This window comes from Grus americana, chromosome 3, assembly GCF_028858705.1.
Source record: "Grus americana isolate bGruAme1 chromosome 3, bGruAme1.mat, whole genome shotgun sequence".
Taxonomy (NCBI): domain Eukaryota; kingdom Metazoa; phylum Chordata; class Aves; order Gruiformes; family Gruidae; genus Grus; species Grus americana.
In genome coordinates this window covers 106550785-106571580 of record NC_072854.1, presented here as the reverse complement: position 1 = coordinate 106571580, position 20796 = coordinate 106550785, and the positions used below count along the sequence as shown (strand labels likewise).

Here is a 20796-nt window from a genome sequence, read left to right as displayed (position 1 = left end):
AAAATAAAGATTAAAGGCCAAGATGAGTGAGATCTAAAAGGAACCTCTGCTGCTAAGCATTGTGAGCTGTCATGCAAAATAGTAATTTGATAGTTTAGTGCAAAAAACACAAAGGGCTGTTCCTTGCAGGAAAAATTACAAGAACCAGTGCAAGACTGTAGAAGACAAAATTAGGTCATAACATGCACAGAGATGACAAGATAGAATCAATAAATACTTTAGATTTGTGTAATTTGGTATATCTGATAGAGTGTGGAGTAACTGCCCAAAGGCATCCATTAGTACTCACTGAGATATTTAAAATTAACTTGAGCGGTGCCTTAGCAAATATATTGATTAGAAAAAAGATGCCTGCAACAGCAGGAAAATGAGCTAAACTGCTTTTATAGTTGCTTTCCATCTGCCACATCTGCTGCTGAAGTGACTTTGGGGCTATTGCATGTCAGTAGGTTTTACACCACGGAACCGAGATGTATTCAGTTTCAAAATAATTACTTGCACGTGGCTTTTTCCCTTGATGCTAACCGTGCACCAGCGCTGTGATCAAAAGGATGATGAAGTGGATTTCTGAACGGGTCCAGCACCACCACCAGACCTGCCCGCCTGAGCTCTGGGTGAGCTGGGCTGATACTGGGGGAGGAGCCCAGGAGATTAAAGAAGTACAAAACAAGCTTCTTGGAAATTTGATCTGGATCAGACTATAATCCCTCATCCCGATGCTTAATGTTTGTTCTTTTTAAACAGAAAGAGCCAGGCTTAATTGGCTGTAAACTGTGCATCAAACTTTGCGGGCATCTTTTCTTTGTCTTCAGAGTTCTGCCATCTCTGCTGAGAATGGTCTTAAAGGGCTACAGAGTATTTGAAATGCATTTTAAAAGATTTTAGATCTCGTAATAAAATTTCAAATCATTAACTCATTTTTGAAAACCTAGTGAGTTGTTTACTATTTACGCTGATTTATTATTTACCCTGTTCATTCTATTCCCTTTCTGCCTAGATCGGGTACCTTGTTACACCTTTGAGAATTGCATAATAACAAATATCAAAATAGCCCCCTAATTTGCTTTTGCCTTCAAACAATGCTGCGATGTTCAGAAAGGAGGGTGTGTGGATAGACTGCTTCTATTCAAGCAGTTACTACAAAGCTCTTCACTTAAATATTTGTATTCTTGTTGTATTGCTTTTGTAACTCTTTTGGTATGTCATTACTTTTTAATGAAAAAGACTTCAGGAGGAAAAAAATGGGGAAAATACAGCTCCTTGTGTATTTGACTCCAAAAGAGAACACAAAGGGGTATTTTACTTACAAGGTAAATTATGTAATTTACAGGTTAAATTATGTAATTTCCTGCCATGTACCCGTATCTATGTAAACAAGGGGTAGAAAGTCTCGGATTTAACATGGCCCTTGTAAAGAGTAAAATAAAGCTGTGTGACCTGACTAGTTTTAATCCTTTTAGCATTCATACTACAGGACCCTGGGAGATGCATCATGGTCATTTGATTTTAAAAGGGAATCTAGCCACACTTGGCCAGGTCACTTGAAGCGTGAAACACAAACTTCAGTTCTTTTTGTTTTTTTTTTTTTCTTTTCTTACCTAGCCATTTGCTTATTCAAAAGCATTAATCCAGGAACATTTCCACATAGCAACCAAATGCATTTCTGAACCTTAGTTTTGGATTCAACACAAGATTCTGCAGGAAATGCCATGCATTTGAAGCTGGTATCTGTCAGCTTTCCAGGCTGAATAACTACAGTAAAGACACGGTGACTAAAATTTGCTTTATTTCTGCAGCATGGCTGCTAGCTTCAGCAGTTGCCAGTATGGAATCCAGGGTACTTCTTTGACAAATCATACGCGTGGAGAAGATTTTCAAAGGCACAAAAAGGAATTTAGAGTCCATTTTTCATTGATTAGAGCAAAAGTTGCGTGCCTAGACCCTCTTGTCTGCTTTGATGCTAAAATAGAGCAAGGAATATTTTACCTCTGTGACGGCAAAACTAGAAATAAATTACTACAATCAGAGCAGAGACATAGATGACCCGGGAATTAATTTGAGATACTTACTCAGTTTGACCAGACCTGTTAGAACACCTCAAAGGCAAACTAGGGGAAAATGGTGTTTTCAATGAAGTTCAGGTTCTGCAAAACCAATGGAAGGGATTTGAAAATCACGATGTGCAGCAGACTAGGAAGACTGGCTCTTGAAACTCTTTGGAGGCTGCGCTGCTTGATTTGTTCTCAGTCCTTTGTGGTAGGAAAGCTTACCTCTGGACTTCACTATGTTCCCAGGCTGGTAAACTCTTAAACACATGCTGTCCTAAATCAGAAAAAGCTCTGATTCCTAATGGAACATGAAAATATACTATTGCCTGGACTTGCCTTGAAACTGATCCAGAAACCGCAGCAATTACAGAACACAGCTGTGTTGTGTCCTAAGGAAAGCAGATGGGAATTGGTTTCTTAACATCGTTTCATGTCCTTTGAGAAATGCTCTCACAGTGATAATTTGAATAAGTTGTTCAAGGTTTATTGACATATGAATATTAAGTTGATGGTATATTGACATATGAAACCCTTCAAATCTTCACAGGAACTACGGTGCAAAGGCACTACGATCAACCTGGCTCGCTGTTCCCCATAGCAGTTGGCAATTTGGGGCCTGAAACCTCAGGTTCGCTCATCTCAGGGCTCTGTGTGCAGCAGTGCCAGCTTATACCTGCTCTCTCAGCGGCGCCCATACAGTCCCAGGAACTGATCCAGACAGGGTGTAAAAGAAAAGGTGCACCATGTCCTGAAGGCAGGAATAGTTTGCCTAGGTGCTCCTGTGCAACATGGACCCTTTCTTCTGCCCTGGGTCTGTCTCACTTCAGAAACTCTCACAAAGTGTCTGTGCCACTTCACAGGATCTGCTTTTAACTCCTCCCAAATTAATTCTGATCACTCGCTTCATTATAATCTGGTATATAATCTGAATATATAAACATTTGCTTTCCTGAAATTGTACAGAATATCAACAGGAAGGGAGAGCTGAAAAGATTTGGGCTCTCCTCCCAGTTCTGTCCCTGAGTCAGGATAATGACCTTGAGCAAATTGCCTTGGCCAAAATTTTCAAGTCCATATTTAGACACCAAAATAAATATTCTGATTTTCAAAGGCACCAGCCAACCACAGCTTCTATCAACAAACCCCTAATCACCAACAGACTCTGACAATTACTGCACATACAGTATCTTGGTAAAACAAGAGATATCCTTCTTGCCATCAGTTATTGCTTACTTACAGGGAAGAAAGTTCTCCACTGATCCATAGATTGCCCACATGTTTAAGCTCAGCCTGCAGTGACTACATTACTTTCCCTTTTTACACAGAGCAGGCCACACTCTTACTCTTGAGGAAATGTCAAACGTGCCACGTACAGCTGGAAGAGACGGAAGTGAATACCTTCATGCCCTTTTGCATACATTTGAAAGGAGAAAGATGGAACAGAAAGAAAAGAAAGTGATTCGGAGAATATAAAATCATCACAAAAAGAAAATATGAGAAAGGATGAATGGGAGGAGGAAATAAACTACTACAGAAAGTGGAATGACAGTGGATAGGGAGGGATGAGAATGGGAAAGTCAGAAAGTATGATGATAATACATCCAACAGGTGATCACGTGCTAAGGAATGGCCAGTATTTAGGCAACTCTTCTGCTTCCCTGGAAGTGGAGGTGCCAGGTAGTGCCCAGCAAGGACTAAGATGCCCGCAGTGTGCCTCGAGCAGCAGTGATGCACTTGGAACTGGTTGGATGCTGCTGCTGCACCCCACGATTTCCAGTCACGCTCTAGTAAAGCCAGGCCCTGGATGCAGGATCTTCCTCGATGGAGAAGGCCACTCTCCCTCTGGTCATGGCTGTTTGCCGTTGCAACAGCTCTTCACGGCTTCCTGCTTAAGCCACTTTGCATCCTGTCATCAATTTGCCCCAGACACTTGCGCCTCGCGTACCCAGCACCTGACCCCCTGTTTAGGCTCACCGGGATCATCCTGCTGTCATTAGTGGCCCCTGTGCTCGCCTGCTGCGGCATGTATCTGCAAAGGGGCCAAGCCACTGCTGCAGTGGAAAATGTAACAGGGACCTTTGCGGCTCTTTGCAAAGCCAAAATCTGAATTTAACGGATCACGCCTAATTTTAAAGGCTGAGACACACAAACCTACAGAGATAATTATTGGTGCAAGCTCTTAGGCACAACACAGAAGCTAATAAAGCGTAAGTCTTAATTCTGCTGCTTGGTTTGCTTTGAGTTAACCTGAGATTAAAATAAAATCAAAGATCTTTGAAATCCTCACAGTCTGTACTCTGATTTTTTTTATCTGTAAATCCAGGAGTGGGAAGGGGGACTTCTTGCCCAAGGGAAGAAAAAGATTAGTAATTTTAAAAGTCCTTTACATGTTATTTAATCCAGATTTCTAGTAAAATATATTCTCATTTTTCAAATATACTTATTTAAATTATAATTACCTGTATTACGGCTTAAGCTTTTAACACTTTAAAAATATCATAAATTACATTTATAAATGTTCAAGCAGTGTGTTCGATGCTGACATTTTAAGGGAAGTCAAGCCAGTGAACCAGGAAAGGTCATCACTAAGACTTTGGAACTCAGTTCTTAAGTCTAAAAGCTGGGGATCTCACTGGACTCTTTGCAGACAGAGAGTGGATAAAGCAGACCAACCAGTTCAATGACTGGTTTGCTCAAAGTTGTCCAACTGAGTAGTACTTGGGGGAAGGAGGGGGAGAAGAAAGAAAAACTAGTTTTCCTCTTCTGATCTATTCTGATCAAAACCAGGATTTAAGAGGTTGGTTAACAAAAGTTGACTTTCAATCCAAGGCTCCAGCAAACCCTGCTGACTTGACCCTCCAATAATTTAGACTGCAAGATCTCCTGGAGCATTTTATGGCTCCTGCACAAGCAATCACCAGCTTTCTGCTCCAGGGAAAGCAGAACCTAAGGCAATGATGCCAATGTCTGTTCAGGTCTCACCCCAGTAATGTTGCAACAAGAGTCACTATGCAGGGTCAGGACAGCTATTGATGGAGCACAGAGGCTCTTGAGGACACTCGAGTTCTTTGCTAAAACTAACGTTTACTGTACTCAAGAACAAGAAAACATTACAAGCTGTAAGAGGTTTGATATTTTACACTGGTGACAAATACATCTGCTCCCTGATTCACCTAAATCCAATGGGTCATGTGGCCAGGTGCTGCCTTCTTCAGCGGAAAAGACCAGATTGTGACAGATGGTTTCTCCATCTCCTTCTCTCTCTCAGGGAGCTGCCTTAATTATAGTTAGTGCTATGCCACCTATGCATTAACTCCCTTCAGCTTCTATACATGCAGGGTTAACGCACGGATAGGCATTAAGATAATGTGTATATGCAGAAGACAATGAAGACATTTCAGGTCACCTTGTCCTAGTTTTGTACCAAAGTGTGTCATATCAACAGCGGTTGCATTTTGACCAGCTAATCATAAACCTAAAAATCCTATATGTCAGCAAAAGATTCTCCACAGTTGCAACTATCTGCAAAACAGAGGTTTAAAACCTCACACTGCGCTCAGGTGAGTGACGAGGATGTCCACGCATTGCCCCCGGTAAGGCACAGGCCTGTCTTAGCCCAAGGTTCGGCAGTTGTTGAGGCTGGGTTTGGCAGTGTCTATAGCCGGGGTATCAGTACAGAAGCCTAGGAGCGCTCACAGAGACGCCTCTTTAGACATAACCAGGATAATCAAAACCAATGAGCTCAGTGCACAAAATAGGAACAATAATTCACCATTTCATAAATCAAGTTGAAATGCAAAATATGTTGTACTAAGCTTACCTTTTTCTCCTGTACATTTCTCCAGTAGCTTTCAGTATTGCTATTTTAGATTGCAGTTACTTGTGCATTTCAATAAAATTCCAGTTTTCATCCAAATATAACTTGACGAAGATCATAAGAAAAATTAATCATGCTCAAGCATCGATACCAACGCCCCATTCACCATTTGCTATCTATCTGACACAAAATGTAAAAGAAAAGCAAGGCAAATTTCCATCACATATCACTAGATATATTTGGTTAAATATTTTGTATAATAGTCAGTTCTCTTGATTAATAGAAGTACATTCCAACTCTAATGCAAGGCTATTTCTACCTTGAAAATCAACATAGTATCTATGAATGAGAAGCAGCACTACAAAAATAATAAGTATAGAGAGAGACCAAGTGGAAATTTTTTATTTAAATCAACACTTGCTGCTTATTAGAGCTCATTTAAATCTGTCTATCTGTCTAGATTTTTCTATTTGTTTGTTTTTATTATACACATATTAACGCTCAGACCTTTCAAAGGAAGACTCCATAATGCCCACACTATGTCCTCTGATATATTGAGGCTTGTAAACAGATTGCTAGATGAAGGCAAAGATTAAAAGATAGCAAAGGGCTGCTAGGCTAGAAGCCTGAATTAAATCCATTAAGATATATTTGAATAGGCAGATAACTAAGGAACAACAAGCTGGGCTGATGAGTTTCTTCAGAGAGAAGAAACAACAGCGAGAGTTGCCATGCATGGTAAAGCATCAGGCCACCTGCTACTCACGTACAGAGACTATTGATGTCCCGTTGGGATTTCACCCATCAAGGGAAATCCTGCTGTGATAAATCAAACTAAAGTGACAGCGGAGTTCTTCAGCCATAAGGTCATTTAATAAAGTAAGGGAAGAGTCACACACGTAAGTGTAAATACCCCGCACACTTGTTCAACTTGGTGCTAAAGAGCTGTTGAAGTGGATATGGAGCATGCAAAATACAAGAAAGATGGAAGAATTTTAAATTCTGTTGACCTGCTCCCTAGGTCCTGAGGCTGACTTTCCATCTGCCTTAGCAACATAATTAAACGTTTGCTAACTAATGACAGTATGTGGCTTTTGTCACCAAAAGAACAGACAGTGGTAAACAAAACCCTGTTTACAAGAGGTAAGGAGGAGGGAAATGTGACTCTGCTGTTGAAATTAGAGATAAACAAAATCACACCACTTAGCTAAAGAGCCTGTCTAGACAGAGGAAGGGGAAAAAAAAAAGAAAAAAACAAATTACAAAAGCTTGATGTTATTTTTGTGAGAAAGAGAGGGAAAAATGATTTTGTAGCTGGGCAAAAGTCTTCAGAATGAAGAATGTCAAGACTACAATGTCAAGATCACTCAACATCACCCATTTCACACTACAGAATAAGATAGTCTAGCCAGAGCAAGGCCTTCTTAATTCTGAAAAATAAGACAAGAATCAAAAGTACAAACAGCTTAGGAAATCAGTGAAAAAATCCTCCAAACAGATTTTGGTCCTAGAAGTATAAGAGCTGCAAGCATACACTGAGGCTTCACCTACATGGCAGGTCTACTCTGCTGCAGCTACATCAGTAAAATTTAATTTAAAAGACATTATAACTATTCCACTTTGAATTCCTGTTTTGAAATAAACTGTCCACACGAAGAGTTATTCCAGAAAAGCCAGGATGGAATAATTACTATATTCTTGCCAAACAACTTTCCCACTAACATAGCCCTAAGTAGAAGAGAGTGCATTTTAAAGCTAAAATCATTAACATCATCCAACAATAGTGGAATTTTTTTATTTCTTTATTCCAGCAACGAATCTGAACCACTCTGCTTTGAGCTGAGGACTTCTATGCCATTTTCTAACACACATGCTTACAGTCAATTTAAAATCCCAGATTATCTATAATGCAGCTGCAAGATAAATTATGAAATTCTATCCTGAAATGTCTCTTGCTTAATGCAGATAACTGGGTTTTTCCCTTTTTGTGGGATGAAGTGGGGGAAGACACATAGCACATGTACAGCCAGACACTGCTCTCCACTGAGCAGGCGTTCCTGAAAAGTGAGGCAAGGTTTTGACAGAGTGAAGCAATTCTGGATTAATAAAATGGCAGGGAGCAGGATAGCGGGTATGCCTGCAGGGCCCTAAGTGATACACACAGTTTGAATACACAGGGATGTAAGGAGTTGAAGATGGAGAGGCAGGAGCAGGACTGTCAACTGGAGGAGATGCTGGCTTCTTGGCAGCTGGGATGCGCATTTCTCTTGACCATAAAAGCCAACAGATGACTGAGACTTCGATCAATGTAACATCAGATTGAATCTTGCAAGTCCCCGATGGTTTTGGTTGTTTTAAGAGTGGGTCGCTGTTCCAAAACATCACCACTGCTTCATCCACGAGACTGGAGGTAGGGTGCAAATCTTTTAAGGCAGGTGGTCTCCCTGCTTCCCTCTGAACAGTTACATTTTCATCATTATCATAATCTTCTTCTTCCTCAGATGCCTGCTGCTCATTGAGGCCAGTCGTGCCAATCAGGGGCAAAGGATGAAGATACGTGAGGGTGATGATGGTTGGCAATGCTGGGTATCAAATGTCTGTTGAGGGAACACTAAAATAAAGGGTAGAGAAGAGGCAGATAGCAGGGCTTGGCCGTACCGCATTTCTGGTCTGTTGGCTGGAAGCAATAAACCCCTGTAAAGGACAAGACATCCTGTGGATGGCTGGGAATCAGTCTCATCCCAGCTTTGTCATGGACACATTAAGTTAAATCCCTAGGTCTCATTTTTTCCAATTTACAACATTTGAATGCTATTTCTCTCTTTATAGGTGTGTGGAGACGAGAGGCTTTGACTATTTCATGGAACATTCCTATTACTATTATTATTTAATTTATTTCAGAGTTACCTATCAGCATATGGCCTACTCCACTTGTACCTGCACGCTTGCCCACTTCACCAGATTGAGAATTGTGAAATCTCTTTTGAAATTTCACATCTGTCCTTCCTTTTCTGCTATAAAAAGCTCTTTTGGGACCTGATCTTTTTAGGAGGTTAATGGCTAATGTGAGTCACAGGCACAAAAGGGTTTCCTCCAAACCACAGCAACGTAGTCCACGCTAACTTAAGATGGAGAAATCACTGTGTAGTTAGGGAATCCTTCGTTCTTCACTGGAGAGTTTGTCTTCGGGATCCAGCATACAATTTTTGTAAGATAACTATTGTAAACCATCATAGACATAATTTCAACAGTATCGCATAAAGGGAAAGCTTGGTTCGAGGTGCCTTAAAGGCAGTTCTGGCATACACAGGCCTCCAACTCAGCAGCTCTTGCTGACCCCGCTGCGTGGGAATAAAATCAGCTCCCAATACAGCTCCGAGTGTCTCCTGTGCTAAAACAAAACCCGGGTGACTCCATCTCCTGATTGCCATGTCATATTGGTGACAGATGAAAAGGGACAGCAGTGCAAGAAAAATAACAGCAACTTTCCCCCTGGTTATTTTAATACGGGGTCTCTTCCCCGAGGGAAGCACTTCAGAGTCTGAAAAAGACGACTAGAGAGGCGAGGGGCAGCAATATCCCCATGGAAAAAGCCAGCCGCCTTTGGGGCTGCGCTGCCCTGTGAGCGAAGGAAGCAGACGGAGCACTAATGGCCGCCGCCCCGGCCTCTAACCGCCTGCCCCCGGGCTGCGCCCGAGCACGCATGCGCGGCTCCCGGGACTTGGTGCTGGGGTTTGTAACTTCGGGTCCGGGACGGTGCGTTGGCGCCGCGCCCCTGTGGTGACGAGGCGAGAGGGGAGGAGAGAAGCCGCGGCCGCCTCGGAGCAGGTAAGGGAGGGGGCGGGAGCGGCGCTGTCGGCGGCAGCCCTAGTCGGTGGCGCTGTGTGGGGACAGGACGGGAGGGAACGAGACGAGACGGGACGGGCAGGGCAGGGGCTGCGTGAAGCGGCCTGGGGGCTAGTCCAGCCGCGGGGAGTGGAGAGGGCGAGGTGAGCCCTGAGGGGCGGCCGCTGGGGCACGGGCTGTGCTGCCGGGTGGGGCCGGCCGCCTCCCGCTCTCCTCCGCCCGGCCCTCCTGAGGAAACAGCCGTTTCCTCTGGGCCTCCTGCCCGCTGTCCCCGTCAGCGGCCGCAGCGGGACCCCGGCCCTCCGCGGGCTCGGGGCGGGGAGCGGGCGGCCGGGGCAGCCCTGGAGGCGTCCCCTCCTTGCGCGAGTTACCAGCCCTGCGGTTATCCGGTGTGCCGCCTGAGGAAACTGGCGTGCCGCCTGAGGAAGCCGGCCCCGCCAGCCCTGATTTCGCGGCCCTCCCAGGGCCGGGGACACTGTCAGGGTCCCAGCCAAAATAAGGGAGACGGTTTCTCGTTTCTAGAGCCCGTACCGGTGCTCGGGTTCCCTGGAAAGGTGGCGATGTGCCGCTCGTTGCATGCTCGATCGGTTGCTGCAGCGCAACCCCACCCGTGGGAGGTCTTGCCATTCTCTTTATCTTCCTGACAGCTGGCCTCTGTAAAAATAATAGTTTTCAAGAATTGGAAACTGTGCCTGATAAGATCCAGTGTGTTCCTTAAAGTTTAGCATGCAGTCTCTGCAGTTGTGACAAAGGTTTCCAAAGTATATTTAAAAATACTCTATTTTCTGTCACTGCTAAATTTCAGTCCTTAGAAAACAAGGACAGGTTCATGGCACAAATTTCAGTGGTTTGGTTTGTTTTTTTCTGTGATGAAACATGTCAGTTGTGACAAAATTTCTTTGCCACTGTGTCTCAGTCCAACATTTAGTAAATGCTGTTTTGGGAGGAGTATTCTTCATGCTGTTTTTCTGCTGGTTAAAGGGAAAACTTGTAGTTATTCATATTCCTGTTTTGGTTTTGTTTTCAGCATCCAGAATAGTGCTGTCATCAGAGGCATGTGCAGTCCTCTTACAGAGGCATGATATCCCAAAAGGTCCCTGGACACAGGTCCCTGGACCTGTGTGATGAGGACCTACAGTATTTGCTTTTAAAGGATAGAGTTTTTTGTGGTACGCTTTCTTTATGAATTTATCAGTCAGAAGTGTATTCTGCATGAAGCATGCTTTTGTCCAAAGTATATGGGAATCATCAAGTTAGTAAGATCCAAGAAAAGAAATGTTTGAAGTGGAAAGCATTGAAATAAGTGAGCAATTGCCTGCACTAATAAAAAGATCTTTGTATGAATAGCTAAATCTTGTGCATTTTTGTATGTTACTACGTTATCTGAGCAGGGCAGTTGACTAAAATGAGGAAGATGACTGTTCTCTTAGAAAATCAGAAATACTCATTGTTCTTTCTTCTTCATGATATACTGTAGTTACTGTGCTGTTCTTTTAGTTGAATCCTATTAAAAAAGAAAAGTCACACAATATTCTAAGAACAGAGAGGAGCATGTGTATTTGTGTAGTGGTTCTTTTCTGTGGAATTTGTGGCAAATTTGTTAATAATTTCGAGATCTTGACATTTGAATACAAAGTTCACAAGCCAGTACGTTCACACATGCTCATCAACTAGGAGCAAGACCCTCAAACTGCTATTGCTGGAAATGCCCCATGTTACTCCTGGAATCAGAATCCAGGCTGGAATAAGTAGTTTGATGTTATAGATTAGAAGATAGAGAAGTTTGTTTTGTGTGGGTCTTCTGTAGTCTTCCTCGGATGCCCATAGAGGATGTGGTTGGTTAGATGTCTGGAATTCTTGCTTGGGTGCTGCTACTAACTGAGCCTGTCAGTTATTGTGAAATATTTTACAGGGAAAGATTGTCAAATATGATTTCACTTCCAAAGTAGTTTCCTGGTTGAATCTTCCTGCGCTTTTTGTACTTGTAACATTAGTACATCTCATAAATGCTAGGCAGGTTTTTCACATGGTTGTTTTACTTTTTTCTTTTTTTTTTTTTTAAGGGAAAGACAAAATGAACCCTTTCTTTTTTCTGGGTTTTGGACATTCTCATCTAGTCTACTTCTGGAATAGAAGCGTACCTTTCAACTCAACAAATGAGACGTACTGCTACAGCACTGCCCAGGGCAGCACGGTGCTCCAAGGAGTAACTTTTGGTGGAATCCCAACTGTCCTGCTGCTTGATGTAACCTTCTTTTTTGTAAGCCCAGTTTCTGTTTCTTATATTGAAAATCCTTCTGACCTTCTCAAAAGTTAAATTGTTCAGAATTCTCTTATTTATCAGGTAGGGATTTGTTTTCTGAGAATCTTCAGAATAGTAAGTGTGCAAAGGCCATCTTGGGAACATCAGAGCATTTTTCAAGTATCGATAAGGGTTCACATACATGCGGGGCAACAGTGTCACTCTATGTTGGATGTGTAGATGTAGAGAGAGTGCAATATCGTAGTGTCTGCATGTGGAGTCATGGTGGGCTTTGTAGTGGTAGCTCAAATTTCTATGTTTTGTCTTAACTGCAAGAATATTTTTTCCTTACTCTAAGTATTGGGTACCTTTTCAGGAAGGGAACACCATTGTTAACTTGTTTGTTTTTCAAAAGGAAATACAATACGGAAAATCTGTCTTTTCACAAACTTTTTAAAAATTAGCTTTCGTGAAGCTGTCGAGGAAATAATATACTGGTCAGCTCAGTCCTGACAAAAGGAGGAATAGGATTAGTTGCTGGTCTGGAGGCTCCAGGACAGTCCTAAGGCTCCAATAAGACTTATGGTTATTTCTATAAGTTTGGTGTAGGTGGTCTTGAGCCACCAGAAAAAGAGCTATAGACCTGCAAATTGGCCTGATAAGTGAGATTTTTGGCAGTAAAATGAGACTAAAGGGATGACATAGTTCCCACGTTCTAGAAAGCCACTGTGGAGACTTAAAACTACCTGTGTAAGGTCTGAGCTGGTAGTTCTGTAGGAATGTGGAGGATGTTCCTAAAAGTAATGTAGTGGCATTCTTTGCTATTGGTTTGGTGTATGCAGCATGCTACCACAAATCCATTTGCTGAGGATGTACAGTATTACCGCCCTGTGCGACTGATGGCACAGCATTTAATAAGATTTAGTTGGAGTGTTTGGGGGACTTTTTTTTTTTTTAAGCTGTGGTTGAATTTTAAGATACTGAGTTTCTGCTTTTGAGTTCCTTGCTATTGAACCCTTCTCTCAAAGGTAGGTAGAGAGTTAGATGCAATGCAGAAGGCTCCTCTCTTCTTCGAGTACCGAGTATTGCAATTTATTTAGCAACTCCTGTATTCCTACATTCATGATGTGTTTACTGCAGATCCCTTTAGTAACTGTCAGTTGCTGGGTTTCTGAGTATTATTTCTAAGCTGGTTTCCTAAGGAAGTGAGGTTTACATATTGCATTGTCTTTCCATCTTAGTCTGGCAGTTCCTCCTAATAACTGTAGAATACATTAGCCAATTTCAGCCAAGGTTGTCAAAGAGTCTAGAGAACTTGATATCTTGAAATTCCTGCTTGCCTGAAGTTTAATGGCCAGATGCAGGAGCAAGATCTAAATTATTATTCCCTGTTGGGAGGAAGGCTCTTGTAAGAAGGTTTTATTCATTGTGAAATGCGGAAATTAGTTGTGTAATCTTGACACATAGATAATCTTGGCCTGTATCCTGGCTGGCCAGTTGTATTTGCATGGATCCAAATAAGTGACATCACGAGCACCACTTTCTAGCCAAACAGGTATGGGATGTAGGAGGGGCTAGGAGGTGAGGGCGTATGCTACATATGCATAGAAAACAGGCCTTGTTACTTCTGCTTAATTGCTTTGTACAGAGCAACTTGTTTCTTTAAAAAAAACCCCAACAACCACGCATCTGTGAAATACATAGTGTGCTTTTATGTTTGTTTTTTTTTCTCCTTGTTTTCTTAGCCTCTTTCAAAAAGTGCAAACATGAGGGGAGATAAAAATACATTGCAGAGATCAAATATAAGTTTCTAGGGTCTATGAGTTATGATAATATATTACTTTTACTAGGATAAAAATAATTCTCATACTTGAGAAAATAGTTGAGCCCCCTATAGCCTGTTTACATCACTGTTTAAAATTGTGAATCTTCCATCATAGTTCGGTCATTAAGTAATGAATAATAGCGAAGATGTATTTATGAAAGTTTTGACTTCCTCTGAAGTACTACTTGCTACTTTTTCTGTCGCAAACCTTCATACACTTGCAGTTCAGAGGTATTTTTGCATGCAGTTCTCTTCCTTTATAAATTAGAACAGGAAGGCAGGTCCTTTGGTCCCAGATAAGTTAGTTTGTAGCATGGTCACCACTGGGTTGGTTAATATATGATAGCTGGTTTAAGAGCTAGAACAGCTTTTTTTGACAGTTCCTATACACCTAAGAAAAATTACTGTAAAGTAGAAAGATAAATATTCAAAGATCTTTGTTTTTATTTTCTAGATTTTAATATTACTGTTTTCCGTTATAAGAAAGAGATTCTGGGACTACGGTCGTGTTGCTCTGGTGTCAGAAACTGAAAGGTAAAAAAGATTTTACCTTTTCAACAAAGGTAAAAAAGGTAAAATCAGACTGATTTGTTGAAACCATTTGGGGAATGTGGAAGTAGGGAGAGTAAATAGAGCTTAAATTAAGTGCATTTGTGTCAGTTAGATATGTTTGTAATCACACACACATATTTGTTAAAAACATCTTCATGCTGCTTTGCGTGGAATAACGTCCCACTCACAGAATTGGTCTTTGCAGTTTTAGTAATAAAGTTGTGTGTTTGGCACTGTCATGAATTTCATTCTGCAGTTGTGGGTTAAGGAAGTAGAGGTAAGAAAATAGACTGCTTGTCTGCTAAGATGTTGCATACCTACACATTGATGTTTGCAGTGCGTTTCTGTGATAGAAGGATATTTAATATTTTATTTATTTTGTCTCGAGTCCAGAGCTCCCTGTGCAGCCTGTGCCATAATATTTCTGAAATGTTTAAAAATAAAAAAGAAATGTATTATTGCAGGTTTCTGAAATTCTTCACTTATTTTTAGTAATAATGCAAATGAGCTTTTGATTATTTTTTGTAAAATACTACTTCTACAGGATGATGCCCTGGCATGTTTAAAAGCTAACTGTCTATTAAAGAAGTGGGTAAACTTTAACAAGGAGCCTCTTCCTGATATTACTGGTCTAAATTGTAGGAAATTCACAACTAAGCAAGAGGAAAGGACTCAAAATGTGGTTTGGGGTGTAATCCATGTACAATTGTGAAAAGTAGATAGCGGGGAAAAAAAAAGATGGACAGTAATTGAGACGGCTTTAATCCAACTAGCGCAGGCAGCAAGAATGAAGATGCTCTGGTACAGGATTCCACGTGGGCTGTAGAGGCCTGCCTGGGACAAACAGGTCCTTGAGCAGTCAGACACCTAGGAGCCTACATTATTGTCCCTGCTGGACTGTGACCTGAGCCAGCTAGGTCAAAATCATCATAGATTCACCTATGGATACACTCCATTTTTACGTGTATTGTCCTGTAATTATGGGTACATCACCATTGCAACATTTCTTTTTAGCAACAAACTAAAAACTAAAATACTCTGCTATTTTTGAGGGCTACAGTCTCTAAATGTTTCTAGCCTTGCTACAGGACTTGGTTTGTATGAGGAGGTGGTCCTGCAGCTAAGGGATTTAATTGTGCAGAGAAATTCTGAGTGGTGGCTGTAAGATGAAGGCAGAAAGGTGGAGGAAAAAGAGATGATGTCTTGTAAGGAGGAATATCTAAGCAGAAAGCTAGCTTGCGAACCTGATCCTCACTGGGCTTCCAAACCTGTGTTGCATTCTGTTATGTTACTGCGGTTTTAATATCCCGGTAAAACACTGTTTTCTTTCTAGTTCAGTTACATGCTCTCACCTCAGGAGCTTGCGTGTCCTCCCTTCTCAACATGAGACATAGCACAAGTTTCTAAAATTAAGCATGTGCTACAAGGTGAAAGCCACAACTTTCATAAGAGAAAAAGTGGTTTTGTACTACTTCCTTTAGTTACTCCAGAATATGTAAAGTTGAAATAATTCTGTGGAATTCCATCATCTGTTATTGAAGATACTCAAAAGCATCATTTAATGTATTTTAGTGAATCAAGATACAACCGATTGTCAACATCTTCATCAGTACCTGAAGATCTTGAATATGATAGGGTAAGTATTCTAGAGTTTTGATATGTTTTTTTTAAATGTAAACTGTTTAACGAAATCTGTTGTAATTTGCCATTTCACCTAGTCCGATGAACCAGTCATTAAACTGGAAGACCATCATTATGCAAAAGAGAGTAATGCATTCTTTATTGTGTTTTTATAGAACCATACATAATCTCTCTCTGACAAACTATTGCCATGTCATAAACCAATATCTTGTGTTGTTGTTTTCAAGTAACTTTTTTTTTTTAATTAGGAGAGAGACTATATCTTAGACGTTCAAAAGGGGGGAGGGAGAGGGAGTAAAAACACTAGTAAGTAACTTTTTGAACTGTTATTTAAGTACAAATTATGCTATGTTCACATTGCAAATAATACCTAGTTGGTCTTTATAGTACATTGTCTTCCTCATGAAGATGAGAAAACTGGACGCAAGTGTGAGGCTAGTAATAATGCCATGTGCTCTTAATATTAAAACTGATACGGAGTGGAAGATAATTTTTTGGCCAAACTTCTGATTGATTCCATCCACGGTCATTCTGGAGTCTTTGAATTCACACATCTCTAGTATTTCCTGTTGCAGCTTCAGAACGAACCATTCAAGAGTTGTCCAGTGGTGGCAGCCTACACTTTTATATATGTATCAACTTAATATTTAGCCTTGCAACTAAATAATTGTGTGAGCATCAAAAACATACTGGTGTTTGATCAGGGTTGCTCTGCTATTTGTGTAGTTTTCTTCATCTTTTTTAAAACCCTAAAGCAACTTTATCATTGAAACTCTTGAATAAAAATGTATCTCTCCAGCTCGACACTATTCACTTGAAAGACGAGGCCTTTCGAGAGACAAGATTTCTTTGAACCATACTGGAACATCCAGTGAGATGTGATCTCTGCTGTACAGTTTCATAGGAAGATTTGTAAACCTATACAAGAAAACTTTCTGTCAATGTAATCACAGTGTTGTTTCTAATTACCATTTAACTGATTAACTTGTATTAGACTCTCATGGAACTTATCCGTGAAATTGGAGAGTCTGTGGAAATGGTTCTGGAAAAAAATAATCATCTTTTCTGCTCTAAAACAATCCTTTAAAAAATAATTCCTTAGAAGCCTCAATCTTGACTTGTGTTCATTGAAGATGGGATTTGGTCACACTTGTGTAAATTTAAAGAAGCCCAAGCAATAAACGTGCAAGTAATAAACCACCCCCCCACCCTTAAATACTCTCTGAAGACAGATATATGAAATACCTTGTAAAAAGTCTATAGGGTATAAGGTATTTTTCTGTATGTTTCTAAATGATAATTTCAGAGCAACAAACAAACTTTAGCTAAGAGATTGGCTTAATAGAAACACTTCTCTTACTTGTACAGATTAGAGACTATATTTTTTGTACGTTAGCTCCTGAAAACGTCCTTCTTTATTTATAGGGGTTTTGTTCTTGGATGACAGCTGCTTTTCGGATGCAGTAAGTATATAAAACAGAAATGGTGAGCTGTGGTTTGCTTTGTTCTTTTTGTAATTAAAAAAGTGGGGTCGCATTCAAAAATGATTGGTTGGGGTCCTTTTCCTTGAGTAGATAGAATTTAATACAAACAGTGATACGGGTGCCTCTGGTGTGGAAAAAGAATATGAAAACAAGGTCAGCTTATGAGAATACTTCTTCAGGATATAGTCATCCTTCTGCTGGCAGCCGAGGGACTTCCTGATCTTGAGACAGTGTGTGAACCTAAGTGAATCTTTGGCATTTATATGGATTCTGAGCTAATAACTAGGCTCTAGGCTTTTACCCTTCAAAGAGCGCTGTGTGGGTGTTCCCCTGTTTGAAGCCAGTAGGGCCCCGGGCAGGAAACAGGGTTTCCTCGCAAGGATTTCTGTGGAGAACTGGTGGTTTAGTTGGGGCTGGAATTGACTAACTAGGAAAAGCCCATCCCACTATTTCCCAGAAACCGAATGTTAGATGTGTGATGTCTGTTCTTTTTATCTCTTGGGGCTTAGTAAATCATGGTTTTTAAAAATCAATTTCTAGCTTAGGTACATTGAAACAGAAAAGGAGTTGGGATTGAGCCTGTCTTTCTCCATTTTTGCTAGTTCAGTTCCTTCCTTTTCCAAGAATTCCTATTTTAATGATCTGTTCTGCTGGCAATGGATAGATGATGAGAGTTCATTCCAATGCCTATTAATATCTTCTGTTAATTGAATGTTGTAAGAGTAAGGTGATTCTGTTGTCATTTTCCTCATGGGGAGCCTTTACGGAGACAAGTGAACACTGTCACAGTGTGATCTTAAAGTGTGACAGCTAGACTTCACACCTTGTGACTGTCATAAAGCAGGAGGTCACAACAATGACTTTGTCCTCTTTTAGACTGATAAAAAAGAACTTGGACTTATATTTGGTTTTCAGATTATTCATTTCTGTCTCAAATTCCCTCATGTTCATTTTTGCATGTTGGTACTGCATGAGAAAAAGGCACTTTTAGAACTTAAATTTATACATGAAAGAACACAACTATGATGAAAATGTGTAGGGATTGATGGAGATGTCACTGGGTAGAATGAGAAATTAGTGTATGTTCAAAAACCACCCCCCAAAACTCCAAGGATATTAAGTAGACTGACCGTGTGCTTTTCTATCTATGATGCAGCGATGACGAGATTCATGAGAGATGCGGTGAAGATGCCATACATTACCTTGCCTTCCAGCGTCACATCATTTGTTTGTTGATTGCTGTCAGCATTTTGTCTGTGTGTGTCATATTGCCTGTCAACCTATCGGGTGATCTACTTGGTAAGATTTTTTTTTTTTGTATTCTGAGAAGAATTTTGTGGTTTATATCATTGCAAAATTTATATCTAGCTAGACAGTCTCCCATTGTTCACTTCTGTTTTGGTTTGCAGCTCAAATCTTCTCGCTGAGACTTTGTCGGTGCTGACTAGACAATTACTTCATGTTTCTTGCAGCCCAGTCCTGATTATGTCTGCCAGTGTGACACCTACTTCTATCCATTATTAACTCACATTCAACAAATACAATAAGTGTGTCCTCTAATCTGTCATTCAGGTTGCTAATGAGAATACTGGTGGATAGAACTCTGTTGAATCCTGTTTAGATCTTCTATTTTTGATAATCAGCCCTTATAAGCCTGTTTTATACCTGGCTTTGTATCAGTCTTGTCAAGATCATGTTTACAGAGTTGTTCGCTGTTGATCATCTTGGTGAATAGTGATGCAAAAAAAGGCAAGAATTCCTTTGGTTTTCCCAGGAGCTCTCAAGTGAAGTACTTGCTTGTGTTTTGTTTTTGGTTTGTTTGTCCTTATGCCACAACAATTGCACCTTATTTTGTGTACTGACCTTGCTGATCTTTGTCCCTATAATTTATTCTCTTCTATTGTCCTTAATAATGTGGCCTAGTTTTTGTTTTCAGTTTACTCCTACCTGTGTTTTAAAGAGCCTTGTGACTTAGCCCTTGTCTGTAATGGGGCATGTTGTACCTGTGCCTTTAGTATTGTTTCTTTCTGGAACTGCCATCTCTGACTTCCCTTTTATGAGCTCTTTCTTAGCAATTCTCTGTTTATATTAATACCTGCTTTCTTAAAGACCGTTGCTGTTCTTTTTTTTCTTTGCATTTTTCTTTTTTTGTTCTTTCAAAGCACCCTTTATCACTTCCCCATCACTTCTCCTTCCTTACTTTCTGTGTCTGTGTTCTCAGCCATCATCCCTAGTTTTACAGAATCAAATCCAACACAACTGTTGCCCTAGTTGCTGTCTTCACCTCTTTCATAAAGTAAAGAGAGAAATGCTGATGCCTTCAAAGAACTTACAGAATGTAGTTCCCTCTTCTGGTCTAGTTACTACCTGTATATTTATTCCAAAATGGATTGTAATACACATCAATTTGTGTGCACTGACCTTCTCTAACCTCAAGTGGATAAAAGTTGTAGTATCTTGGATACCAACAGATGGTCTCTTAAATCAAACGGCAATGTGGCTGGCCTTCTAAAGCAGGAGAATACAACTTCTGTTTTCCTGCATTAATTTTTGTAATGCTAGGAAATACAGCTGAAAAACAAATATGAAGTTTTAGTGTGTCTTCCTCCCCTTACACAAAATCCATGTATGGTGGATTTGCAGTTCTTTCTGTTCTGATGACTTAACTTGCAGTGTGGTTTAACAGTCTGTGCTAGAAGATTGTTTAGTTTTCCAGATGTACTTAGCTCTTTTTCCTTTGTCAACATGTTCTCAATTTTCACTCGCTTGCATTATCATTTTTTAAAATACTTGACAGTCTAGAGAAACATGTCATATAAAATTTCTCATTTTTGACCTTAGTAAGGTTATCAGTACTGTTTTGTCAACACTGAATTAATGCAGTTTAAAATCTGAGATAAGGAATCAGTGAAAATGGAAGGAAAATGGGAATATGTTCAAATCCCTAAACGATCTTGTTCATGAATGTGAAAGGAGATTGGAGGGAGAAAGGGAACTGCTGCAAAGATCTAGTATTCAGATTTTTAAAACAGTCTATTATTTCTCTTGATGGGTTGAATGTGGTATAATCCTGGGGTTTGGTTTTTTTCCAATTTTAAAATGCAATACTGTGTAAACCAGCATCGATTATGGTTCTAAATCTTTTTAACAATGAACATGCTCAGCATTAAAAAGAAGTATATCAACATTTTTTTTTAAAGAATAGAATAAAAGCTGACTTTCGGATAGTTTGCATATAAATGTTGCACCAGTTAATTATGCTACTTGTTTTTGTTCTTAGATAAAGATCCCTATAGTTTTGGAAGAACAACTATAGTAAACTTACAAACTGGGTAAGTAAA

General features: G+C 40.3%; 1 protein-coding gene across 4 annotated transcripts in view; it reads left to right on the top strand.

Moving 5' to 3' along the window:
• Positions 1-9579: 9579 nt before the first annotated feature.
• Positions 9580-20796, top strand: part of TMEM63A (transmembrane protein 63A) — a 32535-nt gene continuing 21318 nt past the window's right edge. Inside the window, exons 1-8 of one of the 4 annotated variants that reach the window (XM_054822839.1) lie at positions 9606-9693; positions 10739-10880; positions 11775-11971; positions 14233-14312; positions 15903-15966; positions 17397-17434; positions 18612-18754; positions 20736-20787. In XM_054822839.1, the coding sequence (XP_054678814.1) occupies positions 10790-10880; positions 11775-11971; positions 14233-14312; positions 15903-15966; positions 17397-17434; positions 18612-18754; positions 20736-20787 (665 nt within the window). In that variant the 5' untranslated portion in view covers positions 9606-9693; positions 10739-10789. Of the gene's footprint in view, positions 9694-10589; positions 10881-11774; positions 11972-14232; positions 14351-15902; positions 15967-17396; positions 17435-18611; positions 18755-20735; positions 20788-20796 lie in introns of those variants that run through there. The other 3 variants (XM_054822841.1, XM_054822840.1, XM_054822842.1) reach the window with 3 other exon arrangements.